Raw genomic sequence first — 24,678 nt, 5'->3', positions numbered from 1 at the left:
AGGCATCCTCCCAGAGCTGGACCGCTCCTGGCGGCCGCCTGCAGCCCTCTGCATCCTCAGCCTCCCTCCTGGGTCCCAGTGCACGTGTGGGTGAGACTCCTCGTTCGATTTTTTTTTTTCGTATTTATTTTTGAATTTCGATGACATGCGGGAAAAGGAGAGGGGAATGAAGAGAGAGAACGAGAAAGGAAAGAAATGGGAAGGATATTCTCTGTTCTGAGAATCCAATCCTGGGGCCATAGCTCCCACCGTTAATTAAAATTAAATCTCCAGGGCATCTGTGCGGAGAAAGGCTGCGGGTCTGGTCCCTCGCTGTGCCCTTCTGCAGCAGACGTCCGGCTGTCTGGGCTCCAGCTGCTGTGTGCGGGTGGCTAGGACGTGGGAAAGGCTTAGGTTAGCTGAAGGGAAGACAGACAAGACATCCAGGTCCCAGATCTCTTCTTCGTCCGGGAGGGAGTGTAAGGGAGGGTGTGGGCCGGGAGAGGGCATACAGTTGGCAGTTGTCCGCAGAGCCTAAATAACGAATGATTAAAATAATAATAAATTTAGGCCCGCTCTCACCTCCTTCACTGTGCCCCACCCAGAAATGAAAGGAAGAAGCACCCTTCCCTAGGTTTGAGATCTGATCTGTTTCGTCTGGGCTACACAGAGACAAAAATGATGAGTCGCTGCGTGGTTCGTGGTTCGTGGCTCTTGCAGGATTCATCTCTAGATTTATGTTTGAGAGCCTGCCTTCTAGCTCATTCCTTCAGCAAGAAACTTCTCTGCTCTGAGTTGCTTCCAGAGACCCATTTATTATTACTCACTTTCTATTTGTTTTTAATTAACTGATTAATTATTGTTGTTGTTTTTCTTTCTTTCCTTTTCTTCTTCTTCTTCTTCTTCTTCTTCTTCTTCTCTTCTCCTTCTCCTTCTCCTTCTCCTTCTCCTTCTCCTTCTCCTTCTCCTCTCCTTCTCCTTCTCCTCCTTCTCCTTCTTCTTCTTCTTCTTCTTCTTCTTCTTCTTCTTCTTCTTCTTCTTCGAGACAAGGTCTTTCTACATAGCCCTGGCTGTCTTGGAGCTCTGTAGACTAGGTTGGCCTGGAACTCAGAGACCCACCTGCCTCTGCCTCTCGAGTGCTGGGATTAAAGGAGTGAGCCACCACGCCTGGCCCTTCTGTTTGTTCCTTGAAAAGTTAAAATTGCATTTATTTAGTGTGTGTGTGTGTGTGTGTGTGTGTGTGTGTGTGTGTGTGTGTAATGAGTGTGGCTGTCCGAAGACAAACTGTAGGAGTCAGTTCTCTCCTTGCATATGAGTCCCAGGAACTGAACGCAGGTCATTAAGCTTAGCAGCAAACACCTTTACTCTCTTAGCCGTGCCCACTCTCTGCTTCCTAGTTTTGCCTTGTGAACTTGGCAGACGTAGGGACTATGTTAGGTCCTGGGTCTTACTCCAGGCACAATGGCATTTCCAAGTTTGCTGGGGTGTCCTGTTCTCCCTTTCCAGGTAGTAAGCCAACAAATGCCATTTGTGTGTATGTTGGGAGGTGGGGGCTGGAGCCACTACTTAAAACCCACAAAAAGAATTAAGAGTAGAATTGGGCATTCTTCTCTCCAACAGCAAGACTGCAGTTCTGGGAGAACCTCATCTCCTCCTTGTTCCTCCACCTCCCTGCCCTTCTCTGGCCTGTTTTTAGGAACACTTCCTTCTCTGACTTAGCTGCTGATAGATCCTAACCAACAGACATGAAGGAAGTACTAAAGCTCTCTGGCTATCTTTGGGTAGTTGATCAAGAGCTCCATCATCCTTATGTCAGCTGTGCTTAGGAACACATTAAAAAAAAACTAGAACTGCTTTTAAAAAAATAAAATCTGTGTGTGTGGTATATTCGTGTGTGTGTGTGTGTGTGTGTGTGTGTGTGTGTGTGTGTGTTCCTGTGGAAGCCACAGGAGGATGTTGAATGTCCTTCTCCATCATTCTCAACCTTCCCTTGAGACAGGATCTCTCACTGAACCAGGAGCTCGCCCCCTTTTAGTTGATGGGAGCCACAGCAGACCTCCTGTCTCTGTCCAGCACCCCTCACCCTGGCTTACAAGCCAAGGTTCTGGGGATCTGACTCAGATCTTCACGATTGCACAGAAATTAGTACCTTTAGTTGCTGAGCCATCTCCACAGTCCCCTAAAAATAAGTTTAAGTAGACATGTTGAAGAATTGTTTCAGAAAAAATATACTTTCCAGTTCTCCAATCCCAGTGACAAAGTGATATATGTTGTTTGTTCTTCGGCCACGTTGAAGATCCAACCATGGAGCTTGCACAAGCCTTCCTCCATGGAACTAACCCCTCCCCCTCCCAATATGCTTTTTAACAGAGAAGAGAAATAGTGAGCAGACTGAGAGACAGGGGTCAGGTGAGAAGCTGACTGGGGGGATATGAGGCAGTTGTGTCCAATGGGGGTGACAAGGTGCCACCTGTCATCTGCAAGGCCACTGCAGGCCAAGCAAAGTTTTCTCCCTCAATCCCCATAAAGCCTGCTGATTCAGAAGTGTGGGATCTCTCCCAGGGCTCCTTTGTTTAGAATAAGGAGGTATGTTCTCTTTGTCTCTGCCTCTGCCTCTAGGCTTTCAAAATCTGCTCGCCCCTGAAAGTCAGCACACCCGGCAATTTCACTTGGACGTCCTTTGTTTTCAGATGTTTAATTCTGGCCCCTTCACGAGCCATCCCTCTCCGGAGACCACCACCATGCTGCTTTGGTGACACCTTTGGTGGAATCGGGCCCTGCTCCCCTGCGCTCTGCATCACTGCCCGCCCCCTTTTGTCCTGGCTGGGCTGTCCCCAGGATCCATCCACACAGCCTCTGTGCTGTCACACCCCATTAGCGGTACCTTCCTTTCTAGGCTGAGAATGCTTTTGCTGCTCACTCAGCTCCCCGCCCCTCCCCCACCCCATCTCCCCGGTTAACATCATTTTCTCCCCCCCCCCCTCTGCGAAGCAGCTGCTGGCTCAGGGGGGCGGGTGCTTGTAGGGGGCGGGTCTCAACGTGCAGATTCACAGACTCGATGCGCTGCAGGAATACCAACCAGTAAGGCCTCTAACTTCCCCGGGGGCCTCAAAGCAAGAGCCCTAAGACCGCTCACATAGGAGTCTTCAGTCAGTGCTTACTGAGCGCTTGTGTGCCAGGCACTGCCCTAGGCATGGGGAATGGAGCGCAGTCAATAGGATGGTTGGGTTTCCCTGTCCTTGTTCAGCCTTATGTAGGAACGGAGGGGTCAGATTGGGGTGGGGTGGGAGAAGTACTCACTACAATAGCCACATAAAAGTCATTCTCTTCATTCCTTCTTTTTTTTTTATTATTATTTTTTTCGTTTATTTTACATACCGACCACAGTTTCCCCTCCTCCTCTCCTCCCGTTCCCTCCCCCACCTCCTCAAACCTTTCCCCCCCCCAATCCACTCATCTCCATCCAGAAAGGGGCAGACCTCCCATGGGAATCACCACAGCTTGGCACATCAAGTGGAGGCAGGACCAGGCTCCTTCCTCTGCATCAAGGTTGGGCAAGGCAACCCAGTTTGGGGGACTGGGTCCTCAAAGCCAGCTCAAGAGCTGATCAGGTCCTGGTCCCACTGCTAGGAGCCCCACAAACAGACCAAGGTACACAACTGTCACACAGAGGGCCTAGGTCAGTCCTTAGCTGGCGGTCCAGAGCCGGCGAGCTCCCGGGAGTTCAGGTCAACTGTCTCTGTAGGTTCCCTTGTCTGTGACCTTGACTCCCCTTCAATCTTCACTTATTACAGTAAGGAGGGTACAAGGTCTTCATAAACAACTGCCTCTGCTACCAGGAACTGTTTTCTTTGTAGACAGATGGTGCTGAATCAGCCTTGGTGTTATTTGTTTTCTCCTTACAAGGGATTGAACCTATAGCCTTATGTATACGGGGCAAAATGGCCTTATGTATAAGCAGCGAGCACTCTCCCACTGAGCAATATTTCCAGCCCTCTTAAATTTTCATCTCGAGAAAGGGCTTTACTTAGTTGCCCAGGGTGCCCTTGACCTCACTCTGTAACTCAGGCAAGCATTGAACTTGCAATCCTCCTGCCTTAGCCTCCAGAGTAGCTGAGGGTACAGGGCCCACATCACCAGCCTGGGCTACTGAATTCTTTAGTTTTCCATCTCAAAATCCAATGAATGGGACAGGTTGCTGGGGAAGGAAAACATTCATTTGGAAAAATGAGCAAACCAAGGAGATGGCAGGGAGCTGCCACCCTTTAAGCTTCATTAGAGGGAACCTAGAGGCTTCCAGGCCTTTATAGGAAAGCGAAGAAGGAACAGGCTGGCAATGGGCAGCGAGACAGCATGCTGAGCTGAGACTGGATTTTCTTTCCTTTTCTGCTGTCATAATCCTGAGTTAACATTGGCTTTCATTCATGCTTCTGGTGAACTCGTTCGCTTTCTACAAGTTAAACATTTAACTTTAGGGCCTGGAGAGATGGCTCTGGAGTTAAGAGTACTTCTTCATCTCCAAAAGGACCCTAGTTCGGTTCCCAGAACCCATCCTGGGAAGCTCATAGCCACTGGAACTCCAGTCGCAAGGGATCTGATGCCCTCTTTTGGCTTCTATGGGAGCCTACATGCATGCACATGTGCATACTCATACACACACATATATACACACATAAAAATCAAGTCTGTGTTGTGTGTATGTGTATATGTGAATATGTGCATGTGTGTGGAGGCAGGAAGACAATGTAGAATGTCATTCTTCAGGAGCCATCAACCTTGTTTTTTTTGAGACCAGGTCTCTCACTGGCCTGGGGCTTATCAAGTAGACGAGGTCGGTGAGCCAGGAATCCCCAAATCTGCCTATCTCTATCTCCCCAGTGATGGGATTATAACAGCATATGTGCCACTACCCCTGGCCTCCTGAGGCTTGAACTCAGATCCTCAGGCTTATGTGGCGATCATTTCACTGATGGAGCTAGCTCTCTATTCTGTTGCTTAACTGTTTTTGTTTTTGTTTCCTGAGACAGGGTCTCACTAGGTAGCCGTAACTGTCCAAGAACTCCCTATGTAGACCAGCCTGGCCTCGAACTCACAGAGCCTATAAATGCTATCCCCTGAATGCTGGGATTAAAGGCGTGCACCACCATGCCCATCCAAGACACTTTAGAAACTTTTCTTAAAGTTTCTGATTAGTAAAATTTACCTTCCATGTCTTTTTTTAGTTCCTTTCCCCAGGAAAATCAAACCTCCCATTTAATATTAAGATGCAGAAGGGATTTTTGGCGGGGAAAAGGCGACACTCCCAACATTAGGTTGCTTCAGGCAGAGGTATCATTTACATCCAAGTGAGTTGGCTAGTACTCAGCTGCATGGCCTCCGAAGTTAGTCATTTTTTTTTTTCAAAAGAGATTTATTTTTATTTTATGAGTGCTTTGCCTACATGTATGTATGTTCACTGTGTTTACTCCTGATGCCCTTGGAAGCCAGAAGAGGACACTGGGTCCCCTGGGACTGGGGTCTAAGGATAGTTGTAAGCCGATGTGTGGGTGGGTGCTGGGAGCTGAACTTGGGTCCTTTGCAAGATCAGCAGGTGCTCTTAAATGCTAAGCTACCTCTTTAGCCCTGCCCTCCACCAGTAATTCTCAAAAGGAACTGCATGGAAAGGGCCAGGAAAGGTGGGTTCGTGGGCAAGGGTGCCTTCTGACAAGCCCGAGGACCAACATTTGATCCCTGGGACCCACATGGCGGACGGAGAGACCCAATCCCCGAAAGTTGTCCTCTGCCCCCGACACATGTGCTGTGGTCCACAAGTGTGGCCCCCACCCCACAATAAATGTAGTAAAACATTACAAATAAAAGCAAGTGAAGTTGTAGGGTATACTCAAGGTGTACCCCGGTTACAAGAGGACCAGAAATAAGCTGCAGCCTAACTGTGCTAACTGCCAGGTCACAGCGGCCAGTGGGAAGCAGGGGGATTTTGGAGGAGGCTCTACCACAATTCTGGTCCCCTGTAAAACTGGGCTGAGCTCAATTCCTTTCCACCTTAGATGAGACTCTCTGAGAAAGGTTGATAACATTCGGTGGTAAAATCATAAATGTTTTACTTCTGTGGTGGTGGCATCCCTCGAGGTAGTCAGGTGTAATCGGAGGATTCCAGCCAGTCCAGACAGGTGATGTGCGGTCCTTGGATGATAAAGACACAGATCAGGGAAGAGCAGGGAGGACAGTAAAGTGAGAGGCAAGGGACGCTTCACTGTGTAGTGGGGGACTGACTTTGGAAAGACGGTCCTCTGCATTTGTAGTCACAGCTACAACGTGGAAAAGAGGCAAGAGGTCTAATCCTAAATTTTTTTTTTCGAGACAGGGTTTCTCTGTGTAGCTTTGCGCCTTTCCTGGAACTCACTTTGGAGACCAGGCTGGCCTCGAACTCACAGAGATCCGCCTGCCTCTGCCTCCCGAGTGCTAGGATTAAAGTCGTGTGCTACCACCGCCCGGCTTAATCCTAAGATTCTTAACCACAGCAGATTAGACACTTCCTTTCAGCTTACAGTGGCACGCAGCCTGATTATGATCTGTTTTGGTTGGTTGTCCACATGGGAGCTTATTTAAAATTGGGCCAATCGCTCACATTTAAATCAGAAACTTTCCCGTGAAATTTTATACAAGTCGTGCCAAATGGGCCACAGCCTTCCTCTACGAGAGCTGGGCAGTGAGTGGACTTGGAGGGTGAGAGAGGCACAGTAACTTCCTAGTTTCAACGAGACCCAAGCGCTTGTCTTTTCTCATCACCCCCTACCACTTACGTGTCCGGCTCTACTGTCTAAGGTTTGGCGTCTTCACCTTTTATTAGCTCATCCCAACCCAATCTCAACCCCATACACTAGTCACTTGCTACCCTGTAGTGAACCCGAAAGCAAAGACATCTAGGTTTCCTGGGTTCTGCACCCGCTACATCTGTAGTGTAAGCTGAATTATATGAAGCAGAAGGAGAGCTTACTGGGTTAGCTGTGCTCCAGCGGCCACCGGGGAGCAGAGAGGTGAACAGACCTCAGGGAAATCACACTGGATGTCAAAATGTCCATGTCGATACCAGGAGCAGTTCTATAGGGTTTGGCATGGAAATAGCATAGTGACCAAGTGATTGGTCGGATGGGATTTGACCAGCAAGGAATGAAAACCCAGCTTCTTGTTCATGACTTAGCCCTTTGAAGATGCTGTAGGCTTACTCATTCTATGGGTTTGGACTTAAAGGATTTTTAGTGATGGATAACTAATGTTAATCTCTATTTAATAAAACTTCCTTTTAGAACATTGTTGGCCCTCTTACTACAAGCATCGAGTCCTATCACATACTGGGCTGTATCAAGCTCCCCAATGGGTTTCTTTAAAAAGATATTTTGTTATTTAACGCATATGGCTGTTCTGCTGGCATGTATGTCTGTGCACAACCTGTGTGCCTGGAGCCTGCGGAAGCCAGGGGAGAGTTGCAGACGCCCTGGAACTGGAGTTACAGACAGTTGTGAGCTGCCACGTGGGTGCTGGGAATTGAATGCAGGTCTTGTGGAAAGGCTGAGCCTTCTCTTCAGACCTCCAGTGGCTTTCTGATGGAACTTGAGGCAGCATCACTGTGAAGTCCTTTGTACTGGACAGTTGAGTTTCAGAATTTCTGGGCATCCAGGAGAATCAAAACTACTTAAATTGCCCGTTATGAGGGATGCTGCCATTGTGTGTTGCCCGTTATGAGGGATGCTGCCATTGTGTGTTCTGACTCCAAAATGCTCCTTAAACTTTGTGTAGTGTTGGTGACTCAGCAGAGGGATTGAGGTGTAAAATAGCCTTGGACGATCCTAGTCCACCAGGTCAAATTTCTATCTGCCTGTATTCAGAAAACCAAAAATCAGGGATTAATACAAGACCTCGCCCCCTCCACATACACACATAATTTCAGTCTAAAGGAAAAGAATCTATAGTCCCAGGGCTTAAACTCTTCTATCTCATTCTTCTGCTGTTACCATGAGGCTGCTTTGGGACTGCATGGACTGTAGGAGGACCATGTTCCAGTCCCTAAAAAAGTGAAACCAAGAAGTAGAGGGATAAACAGTAAAGTTTCATACTCTCACATCTGCTTGTTCAGACACTAATCATTTGATTACACCTAGCTGCAAGAGATGCTGGGAAATGTTATCTTTTAAAAAAATATTTATTTTAGCCATGCAGTGGGTGTCCCACACCTTTAATCCCAGAACTCAAGAGGAAGAAGCAGGCAGACCTCTGTGGGTTCAAGGCCAGCCTGATCTACAAAGCAAGTTCCAGGACAGCCAGAGCTGCTATACGGAGAAACCCTGTCTTGAAAAACCAAAAACCAAACACAAAAAAAATTATTTATTTTTAATTATGTGTATGTCCATGCATCTCTGCGTGGGCATATACTCATGAGTGGCAGTGCTGGAGGAGGCCAGGGGCTTCAGATCCCTGGAACTGGAGTTATAGGCAATTGTGAGTAATCCACTGTGGGTAGTAGGAACCAAACTCAGAACCTCTGCAAGAGCAGTATGTGCTGTTAACCACAGAACCACCTTTCCAGCCTAGAGAAACCATGTAACCACCTGAAACCTGCATTATTGGAAAGGAGAAAATAGGACCGGCGTACCACCGCCTGTAACTCCAGCTCCCGGGGGATCTGACGCCTCTAGCCTTCGAAGGTACCTGCACTTGTGTGCACATTACTCCTCCCTGAAACACACAATTAAAAATAATCAAAGCACATCTTTAAAAAGCAGAAAATAAATGTAGGAGGAAAACCTAGCAATTGTGGAGTAGCTAGCACACAAGGGAGCATATTAATATCTTTCTTATCTTTCTCTTTAGTCTCAGTCTTTGACAAAATTAGGCTAGTGATTAACTGCTACCATTAAACTTCTTAAAACTCTGCTTGTTGACCTGCTGTGTGCAACACCTCACAGAGTTTACAGTCTTGTATAAGGGACAGACAGCAGACACGTAAAAGGACAAATAATCACAAGTGGACTGCAGGAGAGTGACTTTAGGAGAGGCTACATTCTGCAGGTCCTCAGGGCCACATGCAGAGTTTTGATTTCATCTTATAGTAGTGAGTTTTAAGCAGAAAATAACATGATTTTGTTCAGGTTTTACAAAGATCTTTGTTTCTTTGTGAATGAAAACAAGGTCTCACTAAATAGCCCAGACTGGCTTCAAACTCATGGTTCCCCTGCCTCAGCCTCCTGAACCCTAGAATTATAGATGTGTGCTACCATGTCTGGTTCCAAAAATCCTTTTTTAATAATGGTTGAAGGGTTGACTAAGGCAGCAAGACTAGAAGCCAATGCTTAAAACCACTATTTCTTATTCTTTCTGTTTTGTTTTTTGTTTGAGACAGGTGTAGAGACCCACAGAGGTTTCCTAGTGAGAACTTACTCAGGTTCTGAGAATCTGAGCTTGGTTTTACCCAGCAGGGCTGCAGGAGGGAATGATTAGACCACTAGAGTGGTTACACTAGAGTGTTTGGAAGGGTCTACACTTGACTGTGTGGTGTGCTTTGATCTAGCAAGGGAGGTGTCTTTTGTTCCGCCCCTTGGCATTGTTATAAAAAACACTTTTGAAGAGACAGAAGGGGCTGGTGGATTTTGATCCAGGTCCTCCCAAAGCTATCCTGTGTTTCTGTCTGTCTCCTTTCCGATACCTTTCTATCTAAAAAGTTTCTTATTCCTCTTTCCTCCTCATAGGAACCTTTTAAAACAGTGGGAGCTGGCCTCCCACAGACAGGGTTTCTCTGTGTAGCCCTGTCTATCCTGGAACTCATTCTGGAGACCAGGCTGGCCTCAAACTCAGAGATCCACCTGCCTCTGCCTCCCTAGTGCTGGGATTAAAGGCGTGAGCCACCATACCAGGCTTTTTAAAAAAATTTTTTATTCATTTAAAATATTTTTCATTTACATACCAACCACAGTTCCCCCTCCTATCCCTCCTTCAACTCCAACCCTCTCTGCCTCCCCACCCCATCCATCCCCCACTCACTCCTCCAAAAGGGTAAGTGGGTGAGTCATGGGGAGTCAACAAAGTCTGGTACATTCAGCTGAGACAGGACCAAGCCCCTCCTCCCTGCATCAAGGCTGAGCAAGGCATCCCACCGTAGGGAATGGGCTCCAGAAAGCCAGATCATGCTCTAGGGACAGATCCTGATCTCACTGGCAGGGGCCCCTCAAACAGAGCAAGCTACACAACTGTCTCCCACATGTAGAGGGCCTAGTCCAGTCCCATGCAGGCTCCACAATGTCGGTCTAGAGTTTGTGAGTTCCCACGAACTTTGTTCCGGTGTCTCTGTAGATTTCTGTATCATGATCTTGACACCCCCCCCTTGCTCATATAATCCCTCTTCCCAATCTTTGATTGGACCCCGGAGCTTGGCCTGGTGCTTGGCTATGGATTTCTGCATCTGTTTTCATCAGTTACTGGATAAAGGTTTTATGGTGACAGGGTATTCACCAATCTGATTACAGGGGAAGGCCAGTTTAAACACCCTCTCCACTGTTGCTAGAAGTCTTAGCTGGGGTCATCCTTGTGAATTCCTGGGAATTTCCCTAGCACTAGGTTTCTCCCTATCCCCATGATGTCTTCCTCTATCAAAATATCTCTTTCATTGTTCTCCCACTCCATACCTCCTGAGGGACGAGCCCAGCCCAAGCATCCAGTTCCCTTATGTTCTCATCCCCCATCCCTTTCCCTTTACCATCCCTCTCCCCACCCCTAGTTTACTCAGGAGATCTCATCTATTCCCTTCCAGCAACATGTGTCCTCTTAGTCTTCTTGTACTAGCTTCTCTGGAATTGTGGGTTGTAGTCTGGTTATCCTTTGCTTTATATCTAGTATTTGCTTATGAGTAAGTACATACTGTGTTTGTCTTTCTGAGTCTGCATTACCTCACTCAAGATGATATTTTCTAGTTCCATCCATTTGCCTGCAAATTTCACGATATCATTTTTTTTGTTTTTACAGCTGAGTAATACTCCATTGTGTAAAAGTACCACGTTTTCTTTATCCATTCTTTAGCTGAGGGGCATCTAGGTTGTTTCCAGGTTCTGGTTATTATAAATAATGCTTCTATGAACATAGTTGACACATCTGGCTTCTAAAACAAATTTTTCTAAGCATGAGTTCCATAGTATAAATGTACTTTTCAACATCTGTTGATCCCCTGGATGACCAAGAATCCAGTGTGAGGTTAATTTTCTGTATTACCACACTGGTTAACAGACTTTGAACTGGGAGTAGAGATGGAGGATGGGCCTGATTTCCAGAAAGGAGCTTCTTCTCTTGATCCTGTTAATTAAAGTTTTGGGAATATGGCAGACTTGTTTTACCCTCTTATAGACTCTGACAGGTGGGAGAGAGATTCAGAACTTGTGTCTCACACCAAACACTACAGCATGTTATGTGCACAAAAATAGGAAAGAGAATTAGACACCCCCCTTTTTTTTAAAGCATAATTCTTTATTGATTCTTTGGGAATTTCACACCATGCATTCCAATCCCACTCATCTCCCAGTCCCTCCATATCCATCCTTTATCTCTGCAGCATGCCCCCCCAATTAATTAAAAACAAAACAACAGAAACCCCACCTTGCTCCTTCATCTTTCTAACATCTCTTCATCATCCTAGTAGCATCGGGAGCTGCAGTGTGTCATGCCGTACACTCTTTAGTCCAATCAGCTCCACCCGCAAAATGTTCATTGCAATGAGTCATTGCTCTGGTTCAAGACCTCTGGCACACCATCATCACTGGACCCTCACCAAAACTCCTCTTGGATATCCGGCTGCTGCCTCGAGTCATAGAGATCCTGTGGTTATCATTCCGCAGGAGCAGTCCCTTCACACATTCTAGCAGGTCATAGATGGGGTAGATGCTGGGGTGGGCCAACCCAAGGCCCAGGGTGCGTAGACCCTCCTCTTTTAACAACCGTTTACATCATTCAGAGTAGGTATTTCTTTTCTCCTCTGTCCTAAGAAATCAACAGGTGCATACTGGCTTTCTGGTATGTGTCCAACCCACCAGTGGCAAAGAAGTTTAAGGCAATTCGTGACCTTTACAAGTTTATAGTCTGCCTGTGGGGATGAATGAGAGCTCATGACGCCACTTACAATTCTTGACATGAAGTGCTTCATAACTAAGTACTAAAAGTATAGAAGACATGGCAGGTGTTATGGAACCCCCACACTCCAATACTGGGGTTAAAGGCACATGGCCATGCCTGGCTTTCATATGGGTGTTAGGGGTTTGAACTCAGGTCCTCTGGACTCATCCACCCAGCCATCTCCCTAGCCCCTGGCATACACTGTTGTTGTTGTTATTGTTGTTACTTGTAAAGACAATTTATTTGGTACTGGGGAGAACTCTGTAATGCCTCTCCTCTCCTCAACTCACACAAACTGAATGGCAGAGAAGTGTTTGCCTGGAAAGAAAATGTAGATGCTGTCCAGGAAGTGGAACCGAGTTCAACTAGATTCTTTGTTGTTTTGTATTGTTCAAGACAGGGTCTCACTATGTAGTTCTGGCTGTCCTGGACCTCACTCTGTAGACCAGGCTGGCCTTGAACTCACAGAGATCTGCTTGACTCTGCTTCCCAAGGGCTGGAATTAAAGGCCACTATGCCCAGCTAGTTTCAATTAGACTCTTAAAGAATGAAGGACACAGGGCCCTGGAGAAAGACTCCATCCACCGTGGGGATTTCCTGCCCATGGTCACACTGTAACCCCTTCATACTCCATAAAAGTCTTGAACCAAGTGGAGGAGGAAGGTGAAACAGAGTCTCTCTATTTTCCTGAGGGTTGGCCTTGAGTAATCTGACTAACGTCCACTAATGTCTGTCTCCCCCCGGGCTTTTAGTACAGCAGTGAGCAGACTGACTTAAGATCTGACAACACCAGGTGTTCACCTGTGATTGATTAAGCTCTGTCTGTCTGTCCCTCTGCAGAAGTGGAATGCACCCAAGGCCAGTGGCAAGTGTCTCAGCAACAGACTGTCAGCAAGGGCTGACGCCATTTTTTTTTTTTAAACCTGTCAACTCTGGAGAGGTCTTGCTCTGACTGGCTGTCAGACAGTGGATGTGAATCTGAGGTTTGTCCTAATGTCTATGAGAAAGCCTCCCAGAGTATATCTCAGGCCGTAGTTGGGGAAAACTCTAGGCTGCTTCTGTGAGCCAGGCTGCTTCCCTTGGGCCGTATCTATATGTCTGAGACATGTTCATGCTCGGTTTGTGTTACACATTACATTGCTTTGTTTGGTATCTATGTTTGGTGGAATTACTTATTTTTTTGTTTGTTTGTTTGTCTTATTTTGTTTGTTTCTTGTTTTTTGAGACAGGTTGTATCCTTGGCTGTCCTGGAACTCACTTTGTAGACCATGCTGGCCTCAAACTCGCAGATCCGCCTACTCCATCTCCTGAGTGCTGGGATTAAAGGTGTGTACCACTACTGCCTGGTTTATGTTTGATTTCTAATATAGTATTTATTTTAAAATTAAAAAAAAATTATATATACAATTTATTTTGATTATTTAAGCCCCAGTCTGCCCCTTAACACCTCCTAGATGCCATCCCATGCACTTTTAACAATCAATTTTAAATTTGGTAGAGGAGACAAAAGGCCCTCTTGTTATACACACACACACACACACACACACACACACACACACACACACACATATTGGTTTTTCTTTTTTTTTCTTTCTTTCTTTCCTTTTTTTTTAAAGCTAGGCATGGTGCATTCTTCCTCAAGAGACCAAGGCAGGATTGTGAATTTGAGATTTATTTATTTATTACGAATACAGCATATTTGCCTGCAGGCCAGAAGAGGGCATCATTACAGATGGTTGTAAGCCACCATGTGGTTGCTGGGAATTGAACTCAGAACCTTTGGAAGAACAGTCAGTGCTCTTAACCTCTGAGCCATCTCTCCAGCCCTATTTTGGTTTTTCGAGACAGTTTCTATGTGTAGCTTTGCGCCTTTCCTGGATCTCACTTTGTAGACCAGGCTGGCCTCTAATTCACAGAGATCTGATTGGCTCTGCTCCCAAGTGCTGGGATTAAAGGCGTGGCCACCACCGCCCAGCCCTCTTGTTATATATTACTATTAATAAGCATAGTATGAAAAATAGCTTATAAACTACAGTGACAGCCTCTACTGATATGGAAGTCTCTAAACTACCAAAAACTTCCCATTTTCAAATTATTTTATTATTTATTACAAATATTTTACTATTTATTACAAATTATTTATTATTATTTCAAATTATTTATTATTGTATCATTATTGTTTATTGAGAATTGTTGGAGTCTATGCACAACCCTGCCTTCCCAGGGCTCCCAAGGCTGTATGCTCCCAGTCACTCTGGGTTTCCAGTTTTCTGTTGCTATTTTTGTTCCTAATTCTCCAATCCCTCATTCCTTCTTGTTCTGTCTGAGCATCTCCTTGGTTTTGATGCCAAGTGCACACCCTCATTTATTTTTTGATTTACCCTTAATTGTTTAGTCTCACCTCCCTTTATTTGTTTTGAATAGTCTCAGTGTCTAGTGGACTGGCCTGTGGGCACAGCTGAGGTGGAGAGTGTGGATGTGGGTGAGCAGACAGTAATAAATCTTAGAAAGCCATTCAGTCTGAAGCAAAACCCATGTCTAGATGATGCATCTTTGATATTACCATATGACAGGAAGGACTCTGTATCATATGTCTTCAAATACTAACACACACACACACACACACACATACACACACATACACACACACACACACACACACACACACACGCACAGCTGGTTTTTGTTTTTGTTTTCATTTCTGTATTTCCAAATTTGGGTGCATTTATTTTCCATGGGATGACAATTTTGACCTTCCAAGCGGTAGATAATTGTCCTTTGCCCTTTGCCCTTTGACTTTACCCTCTAGTTGATTTTCTTTGGTGATTCCCCAATGGATAAGCAGATTGTTGAGTCTTGTCTTTATATATTAAACCCTTATTTAATCAACTGCCTGAAATTAATTAGGTGCTTATAGATAGCATTGTTTTGTTGTTGTTGTTTTTTTTTTTTTTTGAGACAGGGTTTCTGTGTAGCTTTGTGCTTTCCTGGACTCATTGGTAGCCAGGCTGGCTTGACTCACAGAGATCGCTGCTCTGCTCCGAGTGCTGGGATTAAAGGCGTACGCTGCCGCCGCCGCCACCCGGCAGCATTCTTTTTTTTAAACATTTTTTATGAAGAAAATTTTTTCATTCATTTTACATATCAAAGATCCCCCTCTTCCCTCCTCCCACTCCCAGCTTCTCCCTCCCAGCCCATCCCCCACTCCCACCCACAAGAAGGCAAGGCCTCCCATGGGTAGGCACATCCTGTAGAGGCAAGTCCAAGTCCTTCCCTCTGCCTCAAGGCTGCACTAGGTGTCCCATCATAGGTAGTGGGCTCCACAAAGCCCTCTCATGCACCAGAGATGGATTCTGATCCAACCACCGGGGGGCCTCCCAAGCAGATCAAGCCACACAACTGTCTCGCCGTGTAGAGGGCCTAGTCCAGTCCCATGTATGCTCCACAGCCATTGATCCGACTTTCATGAGTTCCCTCGAGTTTGGTTTGGTTGTCCCTGCATGTTTCCCCATCATGATCCTGATGCACTTGCTCACAGAATCCCTCTTCTCTCTCTTTGATTGGATTCCTGGAGCTCTATCTAGTGATTGGCTGTGGATCTTTGCATCTGCTTCTATCAGTCTGGAGAACAGTTCTGTGATGACAGGATATTCACTGGTCTGATCTCTGGGGCAAGTCAGTTCAATTCAGGCACCCTCTCCATAATTGCCAGGAATCCCTAAGGATGACCCCAGCCTGGGCTACTAGATAGCATTCTTAAAGGTGAGGCCTAGAGAAAGCTATTCTAACCCCTTTATCACCTGATCATGCCTTAAAGGCCTCACTAAACACCATGAACCCACAGGTTCTCATCACAGAAGGCACTGGTTTTATGGTGTGTTACTTGCACATACATAATAAATAAATTTGCGCTCTTAAAAAAATCATTAAACCAAGATAACAACAGAAAGAATGCAATCAGGATATATGGTATGAAAATAATTTAAAATTAAAAAAAATCGCACTGATATTGCTCCTTCTGCAAAAAAGTTAAGGAACCTGGATGGAGTTTTCCGTTACAAATGAAGGTACACAGAGGAAGTGCCGAGAAACGCCGAGAAACGCTGAGAAATGCTGAGAATGCTTAAATCTAGCTGATCTCCCAGGTTGTCGGGCTGTGAATTCACTGGGCCAAGGCGGTTAGGAGCCTAAGCTCATGGCCCAGTGAATTCACAGGAAGAGTTAGAGCAGCTGGACTTCCCAGAGCAAACAGAGCAAAGAGTCCAACATGGCAGTACTGGAGGGCTCTCAGAATCAGCGAGCTAAGTCGGAGCTCCGCACCAAAATGGCCCAACGCTGAGGGACTACATGGAGAACCTGGGAAGACATGGCTCTCCCTAAGGCTAAGAATTCTAAGTTTCCTAGTTAAAAATGTGTATGTATGGGTTGTTGCTTTTTTTTTTTTTTTTTTTTTTTTTTTTTTTTTTTTCGGGCGTGGTGGCGCACGCCTTTAATCCCAGCACTCGGGAGGCAGAGCCAGGCGGATCTCTGTGAGTTCGAGGCCAGCCTGGTCTACAAGTGAGCTCCAGGACAGGCACAAAGTTACATGAGAAACCGTCTCAAAAAAAAAAAAAAAAAAAAAAAAGAACTCTGAAGATCTCAGAGAAGAGACTGCTGCTCAAAGTCCTGAGCAACAGAAAAATGTACAAATATAATAGATCGTGCCTCTCTGTGTGATGGTAAACAGAAAAAAAAAAAAAAAAAATGTGTATGGGGGCCGTTGTGGTGGCGCACGCCTTTAATCCCAGCCCTGGGGCTGGGGTGGGGTGGGCAGAGGCAGGTGGAGCTCTGTGAGTTCGAGGCCAGCCTGGTCTACAGAGCTCGTTCCAGAACAGCCAGGGCTACACAGAGAAACTCTGTCTTGAAAAGCAAAACAAAACAAAAAAAAGGCTTCTTTAAAAAAAACAACAAAGGCTCTTCCTTATTTGCCTGGCCTCTTTTCAGATGCAATGGCCAGAAAGTTCCACTGGGTGGCACTGTTATAGACAAAAAGATGTAGGGACATTTGAACAGATTCCTATTTAATGTTAATTTAATTAATAATGATGTTCAAAAATGGCTTTTAAAATTACATGTAGTATTGCTATTATGAAGTTTAAAAATTCGTGTGTGTGTGTGTGTGTGTGTGTGTGTGTGTGTGTGTGTGTTTGGAAAGGGGTGTTGTTTATGGCAGAGGACGGTTTTAGGGGTATTGGTTCTCTCCTTCCGTCCATGGTGCATTCTGGGGATCCAACTCAGATTTTCAGGCACAATGTTACCTTTTTCCCTCTGAGCCATCTTATTGCCCTACTGTGAGCTTCTTTACTTTATTTTACATATTGAAGTAGAAATGAAATGAGGTGTTTAGGATTTGTTGTTAAATACTATGAAAAACAAGATTGCCCTAGACTAGTTTTATTATTGTTGAGATTGGGTGGTGGGTGCCAGGAAGATGCATTAAAGTATTTCTTACTTCTATGTAAGTTTGCCATCTTCTATAATAAAAAGGTCCTCCGTTGTAAGTGTTCAACACTTACTATAATAACAGTTTTCTTTTCTTTTTCTCTTTGGAAGACTGTCAGCAGCTGGTTACCTAAGTTTGTCAGGCTGGATATTGCTAATGTCACTCTGCATCAGCAACAGTCACAGTAGCCCTTGGAATGGCTCAAACTCGCAAATGGGTTGCAACCTCCCGAGAGGGCAGCTGAGTTTCAAAGCCAGAGTTCCTCTGTCTTGATTTTCTTGGCATGCCTGGGCTTAACCTTTTAAGCTTCAGATAAAGCCTCTAATCTTCTCCTAGAACAGAAGTTCTCAACATGTGTATAGTGACCCCTTTTGGGGGGGGGTGTCAAACAACCCTTTCACAGGGGTCAAATATCAGATATCCTGCATATCAGATATTTACATTATAATTCACAACAGCAGCAAAGTTACAGTTTTGAAGTAACAACAAAAATAATTTTATGGTGGGGGGGTCGCCACAGCATGAGGAACTGGATTTAAAGGGTCACAGTATTAGAAAGGTTGAGACCCGCTGGCCTAGAAAATCAATATTAGCCCAAGGTGATATTGCAAACATAAGTGGTACACCTGCATTTTCTCAGTAAAATGCTCATTCTTTCCTATTCTTTCTGGATTACCTGCAGAACAAGAGAAGACGGTCTGTTGAAAGTGACTCTTCCAAGTTCCTGCAACTTTCTGAGGGCATGTTGGACTAGCCGGCGGGCTTTCCACACAGCAAGGTAGATGCTGTTAGTGAGGTTTCACTGCTCTTCTTCCAATTGGGTACCGTTGGGATGGATTCTTGGCAGTCAGAAGCACAAAGTACTGATCCTAGCCATGCCATTCTCCATCTATGATGAGAGTAAGATTTTTTTTTTTTTTTAGTTTTTCAAGACAGGTTTTCTCTGTGTAGTTTTTGGTACCTGTCCTGGATCTCACTCTGTAGACCAGGCTGGCCTCGAGCTTACAGAGATCCGCCTGGCCCTGCCTCCCGAGTGCTGGGATTAAAGGCGTGTGCCACCACCGCCAGGCTAGAGAGTAAGATTGGTTTTAACTCCTGCCTGTGGACTTCCTCAATAATTTTCTTATACTCTGTACCCTTTAACAGGACGTATGAGGTTTTTTTGGTAATACCATACATTTACGAATGACAAAAGTAATACTAAAATTTTATTCCTCATCTGTTACTGAAAGAGGATTTCCATGGACTCCTCCCTCCTCTGCCGATTTCCCAGCTTCTTTCCAGCCTGCTGTCTTTGACTCCAGCTAATGCTTTGCCCGTCTGTCTTTCAGGCCGCACGCATCCTTGGGGGCGTGTCCGCATAGCCCTTTCCAGGTAGGAGCCGTGTTGATGCATGGAGCGTGAGTTTGCTCAAGCGAGTCAAACCATCTAACGTAAGCTCGGCTAGTTCTCAGGACTGGGATGGAAGAGTCAGTACCGGCGGAAAGCCAGGGCCAGCTCCCAAGCCCCCACCATGGCTCACTGAGGAGGGCAGTGGCTGCTGCCCTGGCCCTGGATGGGGAGTCCACACTGGGCCGCAGGAAGAAGAAGAGGAAAGAGTCTCGCCCAGAATCCATCATCATCTACCGGTCAGATAATGAGAAGATGGATGAGGAGCCTGAAGAATCAGAAGGTGGAGATCGGCCCAAAGAGGAGGAGGGGGAGGATTTCCTGGACTACCCTGTAGATGATGGTGAGTCTCTCTGGAGTCCCTTGTTCAAAGTCATAGGAAGAAAACTGCTGGTTGTTTTTACTCTCTATCTCTTTGGGGGGCCCACCACCCAGCTCCCAAATAAATCACACATGGAGGCTTATTCTTAATTATGAATGCCCAGCCTTTGCTTGGCTTGTTTCTTGCCAGCTTTCCTTAACTTATCCCATCTACCTTTTGCCTCTGGGCTTTTCCTTTCTCTATTTCTGTCTACCTTTCTTTCTTACTCCATGGCTTGCTATGTAGCTGGGTGGCTGATTCCTGGAGTCCTCCTCCTTCTCTGGCTACTTCCTCTTTTTCCTAGCTCTCTCCTCCCCCAGATTTCTCCTTCTATTAGTTCTTTCTGCCTGCCAGCCCCACCTATCCTTTCTCCTGTCTTGCTATTGGCCGTTCAGTTCTTTATGAGACCATCAGATGTTTTAGACAGGCACAGTAACACAGCTTCACAGAGTTAAAAACAATTGCAACATAAACAAAAGTAACACACTTTAAAATAATATTCTACAACAGAAAACCAAATCAGGGTCTGCCCTCCAGGAGACAGGCACCTGCCCACTGGCCTTTTTCTTTTGGGTGGTGGGTTTCTTGAGCTGTTGCAGTCTTCATTGATTAAACCGACAACGGTTACTTAGAGCCTGCAACACTGTATTCTAGGTGAGATGGGATCTCCACCCTTTCTCAACTGATACTGTAAGAGAAGAAGCTGATTTATAGACTAATTACTTGACATATATGAGATAAAGAGCAACAGTTGTTACCTTTCATAATAATTATGAAGTTATGCAGCCAGGGGTGGTGGCTTATACCTATAATCCCAGCATCTGGGATTGAGGTATAAGGGTGATGAATTGGACGCCATCCTGGGCTATACAGTGAGACTATGTCTCATAAAACAAAAAGTAAACCACCACCACCAATAAATCAAGAAACTATGTCTTAGTTAGGGTTTCATCATCAACAAAACATCATGAACAAAAAGCAAGTTGGGGAGGAAAGGATGTATTTGGGTTCCACTTCCACAGCACTACTTATCACCAAAGGAAATCAGGACAGGAACTCAAACAGGGTAGGAACCTGGAGACAGGAGCTGATGCAGAGGCCATGGAGGGGTGCTGCTTACTGGATTGCTTCTCACGGCTTGTTCAGCCTGCTTTCTTGTAGATCCCAGGCCCACCAGCCTTGGGATGGAACCACTCACAATGGGCTGGGCCTTCCCCCATCAATCATTAATTAAGAAGATACTCAGTTGGGCAGTGATGGCTCATGCCTTTAGTCCCAGCACTGGGAGGCAGAGCCAGGTGGATCTCTGTGAGTTCGAGGCCAGCCTGGTTTACAGAGCGAGATCCAGGACACCCAATGCTACACAGAGAAACCCCGTATGAAAAAAACATAAAAACAAGCCAGGCGGCGGCGGCGGCGGCGGCGGCGGCGGTGGTGGTGGTGGTGGTGGTGGTGGTGGTGGTGGTGGTGCACACCTTTAATCCCAGAACTTGGGAGGCAGAGCCAGGCAGATCTCTGTGAGTTCGAGGCCAGTCTGGGCTACAGAGTGAGATCCGGGAAATGCACCAAAACTACTACATGGAGAAACCCTGTCTCAAAAAACCAAAAAAAAACAAAACAACAAAAAACAAAACAACATCCCCCACAACCCAAAACGAAACAAAACAAAACAAACAAAAAACCCCAAACAACAAAAAGCAAAAAAACAAAAAAAAAAAAAAAGAAAATACCTTACAGTCAGATCTTTTTTTATTATTATTTTTTTAAAGATAGATTTATTTATTATGTATACAGAAGAGGGTGCCAGAACTTATTACAGATGGTTGTGAGCCACCATGTGGTTGCTGGGAATTGAACTCAGGACCTCTAGAAGGGCAGTCGGTGCTCTTAACCTCTGAGTCATCTCTCCAGCCCCCAGATTTTTTTTTTATTATATATGTTTAGTGTGTTTGTGTGCAGTGAGCTATATTATTTATAGCTTACATATAAGAGCTAGGGTGTTTACAGGCATGAGAGAATGCCCCATCTCAGGGAAACACAGGAAGGGCTAGGAATGAGAAGGGAGGGGGCGGACTCTACCCTCGGTGTGTACTCATATATATATATATATATATACACACACATATATGCACACACAGGTGAACACTCATAAATAATAACGCCGCCATAGCACTTGTGAGCCAGAACCAGGATCATGGTAAAAGTGGTGACTGCAGAGACTGTGTCGAGGCTGGGGTCCCGAAAAATGGAGAGACAACAGGCAGAGCGAGTTAACCATGCTCAGAACTGTGTCAGGGCCCACGCATGTGGCGTCGCCGCTGTCTGTGGGACAGTAATAACAGAGAGTGCCCCCCGAGGGAGATCCGTTTTCAATCTGCCTCTGACTCACTGGGTCTGTGACTCCTCCTCAGGCCCGGCCTCATAGCGGTGCCGAGATGAAATCTGAACTCCTCAGTTCCAAACTCTCATCTCCTTTGTGCCCCGCAGGGGTGTGGAACATGCCTTTGGACAGCCGCTACGTCACGCTCACCGGGACCATCACCCGAGGGAAGAAAAAGGGCCAGATGGTGGATATCCATGTCACTTTGACGGAGAAGGAGCTGCAGGAACTGACCAAACCCAAGGAGCTGTCCAGGGAAGCCGCCCCTGAGGGAAGAAGGGCCTGTGAGGTGGGAGCAGACCAGGGCCCACACGTGGTCCTCTGGACACTGGTCTGCCTCCCTGTGGTCTTCGTCCTGTCTTTTGTGGTGTCCTTCTACTATGGCACTATCACCTGGTACAACATCTTCCTCGTGTACAATGAGGAGAGGACCTTCTGGCATAAGATTTCCTACTGCCCCTGCCTCATTCTCCTCTACCCAGTGCTCATCATGGCCATGGCCTCCTCCCTGGGGCTCTACGCCGCTGTGGTCCAGCTCTCGTGGTCTTGGGGAGCGTGGTGGCGAGCTGCCTGTGACATGGAGAAAGGCTTCTGTGGCTGGCTCTGCAGCAAGCTGGGGCTGGAAGACTGTTCTCCCTACAGCATCGTGGAGCTGCTGGAGTCCGACAACATGTCGGGCACACTCTCCAACAAGGACCCCATCCAGGAAGTAGAAACCTCCACTGTCTAAACCACCAGCGACCTCTTTCCCAGGCCCGAGTAGTCCATTAGTCATGCTACAGTTCTAGCAGGTTCTGTCCTCAAACTATCCAATACCCTCTACAGTCCTGGAAAATCCTAGCTCACACTGGTCCGTCCCGCCGTCTTCGTGATCCAACGGGGCAGGAAACAGAAAGGTGGCTGGTGCCAAAGCAGTTCGTCCAGTACACAAATGCGTCTTGACTCTTTGCCCTAAACTGACCATTGATCTGGGATGTGAAGATCCACTGTAAATCCCTTCAGGGGCCTGGAGGTGTTATTGGTGCTGGTAATCCAGGGAAGTGTGTGCCTAAGGGTGACAGAAAGAATAAAGAGGCTCAGGGGTAACCAAATCCACCAAGAAAATAGCTGGAGATGGAGTGGCACATTTAGGGAGGTAGACTACTACTATAAAGATGGCATGCATACTGTTATAAAGATGGCGTGCATCACTTACGTTTGGATAGAACGACCTATAACTCAAGCCCCACACATCAGTCAACTAAACAAGAGAGAACTCTATTTCCTTCTTAGATAGCTGTCTGGAGGTGGACCATCCCAAGGCCCGGTGATGTCATCTGGAACGCACAGGACAGTGGCCCTCGGTGCTCTTTTCCCTCTGTTTTCAAATGCTGACCACATCTCTGGCTGTCACAGCAGTGTTTCTGGAAAATACAGAAGAAGCCAAAGAGGGCACAAAGCCTCCGTCAATATTTATGGTATCTCACTGACCACATTATAGTCACATGGCCTCACGATCAAAAGATACTGGGAAATGTAATCTTTTATCTGGGTAACTATATTCCTAGATGGTATTGGGGTTGTGTGAATTTGTGAACAAGGGGAGAATGGTTATTTGGTAGTCGAGTAAGAATCTACATCTTAGCCGGGCGGTGCTGGCGCATGCCTTTAATCCCAGCACTCGGGAAGCAGAGGCAGGTGGATCTCTGTGAATTCAAGGCCAGCCTGGTCTACAAAGCGAGTTCCAGGAAAGGCATGCAAAACTACACAGAGAAACCCTGTCTCAAAAAACCAAAAGAAAAAAAAAAAAAAAAAAGGAATTCACGTCTTATGATAGGTATTTAGATAATTCAGAATTCCAAACTACTAATGCAGCTTTATTTATTCATTTATTCATTTAACTATTTTGGCTCTAGTCTTACATGGAGAATGTATACATAGATATGAGCTACATACACTATGCATATGCCTTGGATAGTAGCATCTTGTGTACTTGGCAACTTAATTTCTGTCATGTGGTTTCAGTTTCCTTTGGAAAACCTATTAGATAGGTGCATCCGGTTATATAATTACAGTGTAATTCTTCCTGGAAAGGAAGGGGGAACAGTATTTAATCTATAAAGACAAAGGAGAGAGAAAGAGAGAGAGAGAGAGAGAGAGAGAGAGAGAGAGAGAGAGAGAGAGAGAGAGAGAATCTGCCAAACACTAACCCAGCAGGGATCAGTAGCTCAAAACACAAACCACATTTAACTTGTGTTTTGGTCAAATCCAGGAGCCTTATTCATCAGATCAGACCTTTCTAGCACAAAGCTTCCTTGACAGGATTAGGAGTGATGTAACAGATTAATCCAGATGAAAGATTCTGGATGGAAGAAGTAACAACTTCATTTCTAAGAGTGTCCTAGTTTCAAACTGTCCAGTCCTAAGAGGTCAGTGAGTTTTTGGAGTTTATAAAATGGGTGATGACTATTTTTCTTTGTGTCTCAGAAAGAAAGTGCTTCAAAGAACTGCCTGAACTGAACTAGAGGGGTTGATTAAGCTCCCCCAACTGCCAGCCAGGGACATTCATTTAATGTATGGTGCTGAACTCCAGTTTCAGAGACTTAAAAAACAATCCTGTTATTAGTTTGATCAGAAGAAAAAAATGTGTCCAGTATTTTTGAGAATATTGGAGGTGCTTTCTGGTGCATTTCCAGAGATATGAATAATTTAAATGAAAATAAAGATAATAAAATCTGATTAACATTTATTTATTTTGTTTTTAAGGTCCCCCCCCCCCCACATAGCATTGAATGCTATAGCTCTTACAAAAAGGTGAGCCTGTTGGCAGTCCTGTGGATGTGTGATGATCTCAGTAAGGGATCTAGGTTCTGGTTTTCTGTGTACCACAGATTTATAGGAATTCTATTTAGATGAACTGCTTCCAAGTCACCTTTTAACCTAACTCTTATTTTAAAA

The 24,678-nt window shown here is 45.7% G+C and overlaps 1 protein-coding gene across 1 annotated transcript; it reads left to right on the top strand.

The window, feature by feature from the left end:
* Positions 1–6: 6 nt before the first annotated feature.
* Tmem169 (transmembrane protein 169) lies at positions 7–23,419 on the top strand. Its single transcript, XM_028870027.2, has 4 exons — positions 7–90; positions 18,294–18,389; positions 18,943–19,343; positions 21,849–23,419. Exons 3-4 carry the CDS (start codon positions 19,073–19,075, stop codon positions 22,469–22,471), a joined length of 894 nt encoding a protein of 297 aa, XP_028725860.1. The 5' UTR covers positions 7–90; positions 18,294–18,389; positions 18,943–19,072; the 3' UTR covers positions 22,472–23,419.
* The last annotated feature ends 1,259 nt before the right edge of the window (positions 23,420–24,678 follow it).

The sequence above is a fragment of the Peromyscus leucopus genome, chromosome 13 (assembly GCF_004664715.2).
Source record: "Peromyscus leucopus breed LL Stock chromosome 13, UCI_PerLeu_2.1, whole genome shotgun sequence".
NCBI lineage: Eukaryota > Metazoa > Chordata > Mammalia > Rodentia > Cricetidae > Peromyscus > Peromyscus leucopus.
This window is presented reverse-complemented; position numbering and strand designations above follow the sequence as displayed.